The sequence below is a fragment of the Halichoerus grypus genome, chromosome X, assembly GCF_964656455.1.
Source record: "Halichoerus grypus chromosome X, mHalGry1.hap1.1, whole genome shotgun sequence".
NCBI lineage: Eukaryota > Metazoa > Chordata > Mammalia > Carnivora > Phocidae > Halichoerus > Halichoerus grypus.
The window spans coordinates 47,377,020-47,389,561 of record NC_135727.1 but is presented as its reverse complement, the minus strand read 5'-3'; the positions used below and the strand labels follow the sequence as shown (position 1 = coordinate 47,389,561).

General features: G+C 41.0%; 1 protein-coding gene across 5 annotated transcripts in view; it reads right to left on the bottom strand.

Annotated features, from left to right (window-relative positions):
- Positions 1 to 12,542, bottom strand: part of LOC118522285 (tRNA wybutosine-synthesizing protein 2 homolog) — a 52,248-nt gene that overhangs the window by 24,141 nt on the left and 15,565 nt on the right. For all 5 annotated transcript variants that reach the window (XR_013444788.1, XM_078065111.1, XM_078065110.1 and 2 more), the window contains 2 exons: positions 12,093 to 12,190; positions 10,625 to 10,741 (listed from right to left, as the gene is read on the bottom strand). Coding sequence is in view for 3 of the 5 variants with exons in the window: in XM_036071225.2 (XP_035927118.2) it covers positions 12,174 to 12,190 (17 nt within the window). In the remaining 2 variants the exon portion in view is untranslated. The remainder of the gene's footprint in view (positions 1 to 10,624; positions 10,742 to 12,092; positions 12,191 to 12,542) is intronic.

Here is a 12,542-nt window from a genome sequence, read left to right as displayed (position 1 = left end):
TTAATAATACTGTACTGTATATTTGAGAGTTGCTAAGACAGTAGATCTTAAAAATTCTCACAAGGAAAAAAATATAATTACGTGTGGTGATGATGTTAACTAGACTTAGTGTGATGATCATTTTGCAATTTATACAATTCAAGTGACTATGTTGTACACTTGAAACTAACAATATTATATGTCAATTATACCTCAAAAAAGAAAAAAGAAATGGGTAGAAGTAGCCAAAGCCCACCAAAAATATTTACAAAAGACACATTTGATAAGGATTTTAACCCTGATTAAACAACAGGTCAAGGACCTAACAACACCTCACTAAAGATACACATACAGCACATGAGCATATGAAAGAAGCTCCACATCATAGGTCACCAGGGAATTGCAAATTAAAACAACGAAGATATACCACTACATAGCTATTAGAATGGCCAAACTCTAGAACAGTGACAACATCAAATGCTGGTGAGAATGTGGAGCAACAAGAACTCTCTCATTCGCTGCTAATGAGAATGCACAACGGTATATAGCCTCTTTGAAAGACAGTTGAATGGTTTCTTACAAAACCATGTATTTTTTACCATACAATCTAGCAATCACATTCCTTGGTATTTACCTAAACATGAAAACTTACGTTCATGCAAAAACCCACACAGATATTCATAGGAGCTTTATTCATAATTGCCAAAACTTTGGAAGCAACCAAGATGTCCTTCGGTAAGTGAATGGATAAACAAACTGTGGTACATCTAGATAACATAGTATTATTCATTGCTAAAAAGAAATGGGCTATCAAGCCATGAAAAGACATGGAGGAACCTTAAATGCTTACTACTAAGCAAAAGAAGCCAATCTGAAAAGGTTACATGCTGTGTGACTCCAACTATATGACATTCTGGAAAAGGCAAAACTATGGAAACAATAAAAAAGATCAGTTAAAGGTTGCAGGCAGGGGTACTGAGCAAAAAGGATTTTTAGGGCAGCAGAAATACTCTGTATGATACTATAATGATGGACAGGTATAATTATACATTTTTCCAAACCCACAGAATTTACATCAAGAATGAACTCTAAGGTAAACTATGAGGTTTGGGTGACTATGGTGTGTCAATGTAGATTCATCAATTGCAACCAAAGTACCACTGTGGTGGGGGATGTTGAAAATGTGTTAGGCTATTTAAGTGTGGAGGCAGGGGGTATATTAAGAAATCTCTGCACCTTTCTCTCAAATTTGCTGTGAACCTACAACTGCTCTAAAAAAAAGTCTTTTAAAAAAACCCACAGGATAGAAGAAAATATTAGCAAATAAGGGTCTAATATCTAGAATATATAAAAAGCTCTTACAATTCAACAACAAAATGACAACACAGGGGCGCTTGGGTGACTCAGTCAGTTAAGCGTCCAACTCTTGATTTCGGCTCAGGTCATGAACTCAGGGTTGTGAGATCGAGCCCTGCATCAGGCTCCATGCCGAGTGCGGAGCCTGCTTAAGATTCTCTCTCTCCCTCTCCCTCTGCCCCTCCCGCCCTGCTCACACTCTCTCTCAAAAAACAAAAAAAAAAAAATGACAATCCAATCAACAAATGGGCAAAGGACTTAAATAAACATTTTCCAACGAAAATTTACGTATCTCCAATAAGCATATGAAAAGCTGTTCAACAGCATTATTAGAGAAATGCAAAATAAATCCACAAGGAAATACCACTTTACACCCACTAGGCTGGCCACAATTAAAAAAAAAAAAACACAGAAACGAGTATTGGCAAAGATCTAGAGAAAATGGAACCCTTGTATACTGTTTGTGGGACTGTAAAATGGTGCAGCCACTTTGGAAAGTTTGAGACTCTGTTAAAAAGTTAAACACAAAATTACCATATCACCCAGCAATTCTACTAGGTATATGCCTAAAAAAATTGAAAACAGGAGTTCTAAAATGATCTAAAATGACTAATAATTGCATGTGCCTGTGATTACAGTAAATACTATTGAGTTATTTATTATTATTTCTTTTTAAAGATTTTATTTATTTGTCAGAGAGAGAGCACAAGCAGGGGGAGTGGCAGGCAGAGGGAGAAGCAGACTCCCCGCTGAGCAAGGAATCTGATGCGGGGCTTGATCCCAGGACCCTGGGATCATGACCTGAGCTGAAGGCAGATGCTTAACTAACTGAGCCACCCAGGCATTTCTGTTTGTTATTTTTTTTAAAGATTTACTTATTTATTTTAAAGATAGAGCCACCCAGGCACCCCTGAATTGTTTAATTGTGTGAATTATGTAGGAACATCTGAAAATAGCTGCTACACACACACACACACACACATTCACACATAAATATGGAATGAAGTACTGATACATGCTACAACATAAATGAACCTTGAAATCATTATGTTCATTCAGTTAAAGAAGCCAGTCACAAAAGACCACATGTTATATGATTCAATTTATATAAAATGTCCTTAATAGTCAAATATACAAAGACAAAATATGCTTTATTGGTTACCCAGGGCATGATGGAATGGGGAATTGGGGTGGTTAGACCTACAAATTACAGGGTTTCTTCATGATGTGATAAAAATATTTTGGGGCACCTGGGTGGCTCAGTCGCTTAAACATCTGCCTTTGGCTCAGGTCATGATCCCAGGGTCCTGGGATCGAGCCCCGCATTGGGCTCCCTGCTTGGTGGAGAGCCTGCTTCTCCCTCTCCCTCTGCCTGCCACTCTGCCTACTTGTGCTCTGTCAAATAAATGGATAAAAAAATCTTAAAAAAATATTTTAAAATTGATGGTGGTGATAGTTCCACAATTCTGTGAATATACTAAAAACAATTGAATTATATACTTTAAATGTGAATTATATCAAAAGAAACTCTTTTTTGTAAAAGAAAAAAGAACTGAAGCAGAATACTAGGAGACAAGGGGATTAGAACTTGGGTTGAGATAACAAGTTAAAGGCATCAACTATGGAAGCTCATTCACACATGGAACCCTTGTGCCACAGTATTTACCTCCTCTAATCAACTAAAGGACAGGGGTAGATACCCTGCTCATACAGTTCGGATCCAGGACTATGTGATCTACATGGACAGCAGCTGAATATGTAGGATCTGTGTCTTCCATAGTTGAGTGTGCACTTGGATGAAGAATGGCAAAGAGAGTTTTTTTTTTTTAAGATTTTATTTAGGGGGAGGGGGGAAAGATGGCGGAGGAGTAGGGGACCCTATTTCAGCTGGTCCCTGGAATTGAGCTGGATTTCTACCAGACCACTCTGAGCACCCACGAAACCAGCCTGAGATGTAAGAAGATCTGGATCTCTACAAACAGAATATCGCAGGCGGTTGGTTTTGAGGTACAAAGCGGAGAGCTGTAATTCTGAGGGCAGATATCGGAGGATAACCGGCAGCGGGAGGGAGCCTGGCCGTGGGGATCCTACACCGCCGGTGAGCGACAGCCTCGCGCGCTGCGGACAGGCACAGACTCGCAGACCGGTAGCGTCGGGGAAAGGACTTTACGGCAGCCCTCCGGACGGAAACACAGAGCGGTGGGGTCACACGCACGTGAACTGCAACCCCCGGGACGGAAACCAGGGCGCCGGGGTCGCGCCAGTGAACTGCAGCCCCTTGGGTGGAAACCCAGAGCAACAGAGTCGTGTGCACGCGAACTGCAGCCCCCGGGACAGAAACCGAAGCGGCGGAGTCGCGAGCGGCTGGCGGTTTTAGAAGCACAAAGGGTAGAGACGTGCCCCGACCTGGAGGCAGGACTGGGAGCGCTGCAGAGGGGCGCACAACCCAGGACGCTGCAGTTTATAGCAGCACGGACAGAAACGGAGACAGTGTGGCCTGGAGAGCTCACTGAAGAACAGACTGCAGTCTCTGCTCTGAGGCAGAGGGTTGGAAACAGTCTCTTCTGCTCTGACTCGCGGAAGAGATGCAGAAAGACGCCAGGGAAAGGTGCCAGAGAACAAAAGCCCCAAAGACTGATTCCCGCTGAGCCCATCCCCCGCCACAGGGGCGAAGGGCAACTCCGCCCAAACAGGGTTCCTGAGTAACAGCGCAGCAGGCCCCTCCCGCAGAAGACAGGCTGGGAAAACAAGAGGCCAGCAACCCTAAGGTCCCAAGAAAACAGGTGCATCTTGCTTGGGTTCTGGTCAATAATTTGGACTCTATACACTCCCTCAAACACCCATCAAAAGAATGACTAGGAGGAGGAGCCCCCAAAACAGAAAAGACTCAGAGATTATGACTTATGCTGCAGATTTACAAATGGATGCAGATATAACCAAGATGTCGGAGATGGAATTCAGGCTAGCAATTGTGAAGACAACGGCTAGAATGGAGAAATCAATTAATGGCAACATAGAGTCTCTAAGGGCAGAAATGAAAGCTGGATTGGCAGAACTTAAAAATGCTATCAATGAGATCCAATCCAATCTAGATAATCTAACAGCTAGGGTAACTGAGACAGAAAAGAGAATAAGCGACCTGGAAGACAATATAATAGATAAAAAGGGAAAAGAAGAGGCCAGGGAAAAACAACTCAGAATCCATGAAAATAGAATCAGAGAAATAAGTGACACCATGAAGTGTTCCAATGTCAGAATAACTGGAATCCCGGAGGGAGTGGAGAGAGAGAGAGGACTAGAAGATGTATTTGAGCAAATCGTAGCTGAGAACTTCCCTAATCTGGGGAATGAAACAAACATTCGAGTCCTAGAGGCAGAGAGGACCCCTCCCAAGATCAAGGAAAACAGGCCAACACCCCGGCATGTAATAGTAAAACTTGCAAATCTTAGAAGCAAGGAAACCATCTTAAGGGCAGTTAGGGGGAAGAGATTCCTTACGTACAGAGGGAGGAACATCAGAATAACGTCAGACCTATCCACAGAGACCTGGCAAGCCAGGAAGGCCTGGCAAGACATATTCAGGGTACTAAATGAGAAGAACATGCAGCCAAGAATATTTTATCCGGCAAGGCTTTCATTTAGAATGGATGGAGAGATGCAGAGCTTCCAAGACCGGCAGAAACTGAAAGAATATGTGACCACTAAGCTGGCCCTGCAAGAAATATTAAGGGGGGTTCTATAAAAGGAGAAAGACCCCAAGAGTGATATACAACAGAAATTTACAGGGACAATCTATAAAAACAACGTCTTCACAGACAACATGATGACAATTAATTCATATCTTTCAATAATCACTCTCAACGTGAATGGCCTAAACGCTCCCATAAAATGGCACAGGGTTGCAGATTGGGTAAAAAGACAGGACCCATCCATATGCTGTCTACAAGAGACTCATTTTGAACCTAAAGATACATCCAGACTGAAAGTGAAGGGATGGAGATCCATCTTCCATGCCAGCGGACCTCAAAAGAAAGCTGGGGTAGCAATTCTTATATCAGACAAATTAGATTTTAAACTAAAGTCTGTAATAAGAGACACAGAAGGACACTATATCATTCTTAAAGGGTCTATCCAACAAGAAGATCTAACAATTGTAAATATCTATGCCCCCAACATGGGAGCAGCCATCTATATAAGCCAACTGTTAACCAAAATAAATATTGATATGTCATATTGATAACAATACGTTAATTGTAGGAGACCTCAATACTCCACTCTCAGCAATGGACAGATCATCTAAGCAGAAAATCAACAAGGAAACAAGAGCTTTGAATGATACATTGGACCAGATGGACCTCATAGATATTTACAGAACATTCCACCCTAAAACAACAGAATACTCATTCTTCTCGAGTGCACATGGAACTTTCTCCAGAACAGACCATATACTGGGTCACAAATCAGGTCTCAACCGATACCAAAAGATTGAGATTATTCCCTGCATATTCTCAGACCACAATGCTTTAAAACTGGAACTCAATCACAAGAAAAAATTTGGCAGAAATTCAAACACTTGGAAGCTAAAGACCACTCTGCTCAAGAATGCTTGGGTCAACCAAGAAATCAAAGAACTTAAACAATTCATGGAGATCAATGAGAACGAAAACACATCAGTCTAAAACCTATGGGATACTGCAAAGGCGGTCCTAAGGGGGAAATACATAGCCATCCAAGACTCACTCAAAAAAATAGAAAAATCCCGAATTCACCAACTAACTCTACACCTTAAAGAACTAGAGAAAAAGCAACAAACGATGCCTAAGCCACGCATTAGAAGAGAAATAATTAAAATTAGAGCAGAAATCAATGAATTAGAAACCAGAAACACAGTAGATCAGATCAATAAAACTAGAAGTTGGTTCTTTGAAAGAATTAATAAGATTGATAAACCACTGGCCAGACTTATCCAAAAGAAAAGAGAAAGGACCCAAATTAATAAAATGATGAATGAATGGGGAGAGATCATGACTAACACCAAGGAAATAGAAACAATTATTAGAAATTATTATCAAGAACTCTATGCCAATAAACTGAGCAATCTGGATGAAATGGAGGCCTTCCTGGAAACCTATAAGCTGCCAAGACTGAAACAGGAAGAAACTGACAACCTGAATAGGCCAATAACCAGTAACGAGATTGAAGCAGTGATCAAAAACCTCCCAAAAAGCAAGAGTCCAGGGCCTGCTGGACTCCCTGGGGAATTCTATCAAACATTCAAAGAAGAAATAATACCTATTCTCCTGAAGCTGTTTCAAAAAAGAGAAACAGAAGGAAAACTTCCAAACTCATTCTATGAGGCCAGCATTACCTTAATCCCCAAACCAGGCAAAGACCCCATCAAAAAGGAGAATTGCAGACCGATATCCCTGATGAATATGGATTCCAAAATCCTCAACAAAATCCTAGCTAATAGGATCCAACAATACATTAAAAGGATCATCCACCACGACCAAGAGGGATTTATCCCCGGCATGCAAGGGTGGTTCAACATTCGCAAATCAATCAATGTGATAGAACACATTAATAAGAGGAGGAAGAAGAACCATATGGTCCTCTCAATTGATGCAGAAAAAGCATTTGACAAAATACAACATCCTTTCCTGATTGAAACTCTCCAGAGTATAGGGATAGAGGGAACATTCCTCAAGTTCATAAAATCCATCTATGAAAAACCCACAGCGAATATCATCCTCAATGGGGAAAAGTGGAGAGCCTTTCCCTTAAGATCAGGAACACGTCAAGGGTGCCCACTCTCACCACTGTTGTTCAACATAGTACTAGAAGTCCTAGCAACAGCAATCAGACAACAAAAAGAAATAAAAGGTCTTCAAATTGGCAAAGAAGAAGTCAAACTCTCTCTTTTCGCAGACGACATGATATTTATGTGGAAAACCCAAAAGACTCCACCCCCAAATTACTAGAACTCATCCAGCAATTCAGTAATGTGGCAGGATACAAAATCAATGCACAGAAATCAGTTGCTTTCTTATACACTAACAACACAACTGGAGAAAGAGAAATTAAAGAAACGATTCCATTTACAATAGCACCAAAAACCATAAGATACCTTGAAATAAACCTAACCAAAGAGGTAAAGGATCTATACTCTAGGAACTACAAAACACTCATGAAAGAAATTGAAGAAGACACAAAAAGATGGAAAAATATTCCATGCTCATGGATCGGAAGAATAAACATTGTTAAAATGTGTATGCTACCCAGAGCAATCTATACTTTCAATGCCATCCCGATCAAAATTCCAATGACAATTTTCAAAGTGCTGGAACAAACAATCCTAAAATTTGTATGGAATCAGAAAAGACCCCGAATCGCCAAGGAAATGTTGAAAAAGAAAAACAAAGCTGGGGGCATCACGTTGCCCGATTTCAAGCTATATTACAAAGCTGTGATCACCAAGACAGCATGGTACTGGCACAAAAACAGACATACAGACCAATGGAACAGAATAGAGAACCCAGATACGGACCCTCAACTCTATGGTCAAATAATCTTTGACAAAGCAGGAAAAAACATGCAATGGAAAAAAGACAGTCTCTTCAATAAATGGTGCTGGGAAAATTGGACATCCACATGCAGAAGAATGAAACTCGACGACCATTCTCTAACACCATTCACAAAGATAAACTCAAAGTGGATGAAAGACCTCAATGTGAGACAGGAATCCATCAAAATCCTAGAGGAGAACATAGGCAGTAACCTCTTTGACATCGGCCACAGCAACTTCTTTCAAGATACATCTCCAAAAGCTAGTGAAACAAAAGCAAAAATGAACTTTTGGGACTTCATCAAGATAAAAAGCTTCTGCACAGCAAAGGAAACAGTCAACCAAACAAAGAGGCAACCCACAGAATGGGAGAAGATATTTGCAAATGACACTACAGATAAAGGGCTGGCATCCAAGATCTATAAAGAACTTCTCAAACTCAACACCCACAAAACAAATAATCAAGTCAAAAAGTGGGCAGAAGAGATGAACAGACACTTCTCTGAAGAAGACATACAAATGGCTAACAGACACATGAAAAAATGTTCATCGTCATTAGCCATCATGGAAATCCAAATCAAAACCACATGAGATACCACCTTACACCAGTTAGAATGGCAAAAATGGACAGGGAAAGAAACAACAAATGTTGGAGAGGTTGTGGAGAAAGGGGAACCCTCTTACACTGTTGGTGGGAATGTAAGTTGGTACAGCCACTTTGGAAAACAGTGTGGAGGTGCCTCAAAAATTTAAAAATAGAGCTACCCTATGACCCAGCAATTGCACTACTGGGTATTTACCCCAAAGACACAGATGTAGTGAAAAGAAGGGCCATATGCACCCCAATGTTCATAGCAGCAATGTCCGCAATAGCCAAACTGTGAAAAGAGCTGAGATGCCCTTCAATGGATGAATGGATAAAGAAGATGTGGTCCATATATACAATGGAATATTACTCAGCCATCAGCAAAGACGAATACCGAACTTTTACATCAACATGGATGGGACTGGAGGAGATTATGCTAAGTGAAATAAGTCAAGCAGAGAAAGTCAATTATCATATGGTTTCACTTATTTGTGGAACATAAGGAGTAACATGGAGGACATTAGGAGAAGGAAGGGTAAAATGGGGGGGGGAATTGGAGGGAGAGATGAACCATGAGAGACTATGGACCTGAGAAACAAACAGGGTTTTAGAGGGGAGGGGGGAGGGGGGATTGGTTAGCCCGGTGATGGGTATTAAGGAGGGCACGTACTGCATGGAGCACTGGGTGTTATACGAAAACAATGGATCGTGGATCACTACATCAAAAACTAATGATGTAATGTATGGTGACTAACATAACATAATAAAATTTAAAAAAAAAGATTTTATTTATTTGTCGGAGAGAGACAGCAAGAGAGAGAGAGCACAAGCAGGGGGAGCGGCAGGCAGAGGGAGAAGCAGGCTCCCTGCTGAGCAAGGAGCCCAACGCAGGGCTCAATCCCAGGACCCCGGGATCCTGACCTGAGCCAAAGGCAGACGCTTCACTGACTGAGCCACCCAGGTGCCCCAAAATATTTTTATCACATCACAAAAAAACCCTGTAATTTTTAGGTCTAACCACCCCAATTCCCCAGGCGCCCCGCAAAGTGAGTTTCTACATATTGAACCCACGTTTGCCACTCTAGCTTGGCTACTGCCAGGTTTCCTCACAGAAACCCTGGTAGCCTTATATTTCCACTGGTCATTGATAATTTGCTAAGGATAATGACAGTGCTTCTTCGCCTCTATTTCCCTGCTCCCATGAAGATGGAGATTCTTCCCCAGGAAAGATCCTATAATTTGGTGGACATGCAAAATGCCCCCAGTTCTGATACAACATTTAACAGGAAATGAACCAGCCTTCTTCAGAATTACCCTATCAGTGATGTGAAACAGTTTCAGCTATAAGAGGCATAAAGAAATGAAATGAGGATGGGGCGCCTGGGTGGCTCAGTCGTTAAGCGTCTGCCTTCGGCTCAGGTCATGATCCCAGGGGCCTGGGATCGAGCCCCGCATCGGGCTCCCTGCTCTGCGGGAAGCCTGCTTCTCCCTCTCCTACTCCCCCTGCTTGTGTTCCCTCTCTCGCTGTGTCTCTCTCTGTCAAAAAATAAATAAAATCTTTAAAAAAAAAAAAAAAAAAAAAAGAAATGAAATGAGGAACAACAGCAGTACTATCAAATGGGACACAGCCATAGCAAAGCAAAAGAAAAAATGACTACCTAGATTTTCCCAATTCTTTTCCAGTTGCGTATTCTGAAAGGAAGAAAAAGAAATTCTTCCGCACTTTTTTCTGTAGGAAATGAGGATGACTCATCTTTCACGAGTTTTCACTTCTACTTAACATTTCTCACATCATTTTCCTTTTATTTTAATGCAAGCAATACACATCTTTAAACAGTTTTAAATTCCCAAAGTCCCATACTTTTATCTCTACCACTTTATTATCTTTCTGTATTGGTTCCAGACCTTGACTTCCTACCTCATCCCCTCCCCACACCCAATTTCATGCAAATAACTTCCTACATTGTTATCAAATTCTGAGTAAAATCATCAATATAAGAGCAGTACTTTGTATAGTGAGATGATGAAGGCAAGTGATAGAGTTGGTCTTATTTTGTTTTTGGAGAAAAGGATATTTTCTGACTTTATTGTAGAAAGTCACTCCGAGTTGTCAAAAGATATACCTCCCCAGCACTCACCTGTTATTCTCAAAGTATATCTGGCACCAATCTGCTACTCCATCTATCTCTGGATTTTTTTTCTCAGAGCAGCTATGAGGATTCCAATCACAGCCATGGAAGGTAGCACAGCATGAACTGGGAATGGCAATGTAAAAGAGTCAATCTCTACAGAAAGATTAGACACTGCTTGATATTATGGACCCCAAGTAGCCAACCATAAAAAAGGTTCCGTGTTCTAAGAATCAGAAATAGCAATTTCCTTGAGGGAATACCCAGCTTTGGACTGAGTCGGGAGTTAATTTCCTATAATCACAGCCAAGGGACTAAAGAAGGCACAGTGAAACCGACTACCTCAGATTTAAGAAGTCCCCTTACTCAAATTTGTAGATGACTATAGTCCAGAGCTATTAGAGAGTGTTCATCTTCCTCCTGTTTATCAATAAGCAGATACTTAGTACTATCTTGACTGGGGTATTTACATACACGTTCTTTAGGAAGATGACAGCATTAATACAAATATTTAGAAGATATGTAGGAACATAATCAAATGTTCAACACTTTGAGTATTTATACCATACACATATCAAGGGCCAGTACATTCTAGGGGATAAACCGCAGTGTTCAAAAGGCAGTAGATAGGGAGGTATTAGCACTCCTTGTATTACTCCAGGTGGAGTTTGAAGTTATTTGAATCATAGTCTAGTGAAGAAAATGATGAGAAAAGAACATATCATGCATGAAAATCATGGGAGAAGGTTCACAGGTATAAAAAATATGGCAATCTTATAGGGGGTGCTGACACTCAGGAGGAAGATTTTAGACATCGCCCATAGTGAAATAGGAAGACTCTTTAGGATAAGAATCATATGAACAAAAGGAAGATAATTTCTTCTTAAAGGAATCACTTTAAAGAGCTCCCCTAACAGTTAAGGGGACACTAAATTTGCTAGGAAGATAATAAAACATTTTAATTCTATTAACAAAAAGAGATTTGGGGGGGTGCCTGGGTGGCTCAGTAGGTTAAGCGTCTGCCTTCAGCTCAGGTCACAGTCCCGGCATCCTGGGATCAAGCCCCATGTTGGGCTCTCTGCTCAGCGAGGAGTGTGCTTCTCCCTCTCCCTCTGCCCCTCCCCCTGCTCATGTGCGCACACTCTCTCTCTCTCTCAAATAAATAAATAAAATCTATAAAAAAAGAGATTTGGTGTTCAGTTCACTTTTCATATTTGAACAACATGATTTTTTTTATTTTTGCTTCTTGCAAATTATTTTATTTTTTTTGATGTAGTGAGCCACGATTCATTGTTTTCGTATAACACCCAGTGCTCCATGCAGTACATGCCCTCCTTAATACCCAGCACCGATTTTTTATGGTCTTGAAGAAAAAGATTGATAAAGACTCAAGAGTAGACTGAACCTGAATATGGGTCTGGGGAAGAGACAGCTACTTAAAGCCAAAGGTCCCTAGAACTGTCATCTGCATACAGACCCCCACGTGCTTCTCCAGTACGAGGCAGTGACGCCACTTGCAGCATCTTGGTGATGATCTCAAAGGAAAACACGCACCGGGTCACATCAAAAAGATTCCTAGGGAAAGAAATACAAGGGAAGCTGAGTAACGGAGGCATCAAACAAAAATGGTGAGGGTTCATAGCTGTTCGTGACATTATAGTAGCTAGTTCAGATGAGTACAGAAATGAGACTAGTAATGATAGCTAACATATGAATACTTACTGCATGCCAGGCACAGCAGAGCATGTGCTCTCTATTAGTTAATCATCATCCCAACAACCTCATGAAGTAATTATACCCATATTACAGATGAGGAAATTGAGGTTCACAGACACACAACTAAAAAAATGTCAGAGTTGGCATTTAAACCTAAGGTTTCTGACTCTTAGTTTATGCTGTTAAATTACCTCCAATCGTAAACTATCAT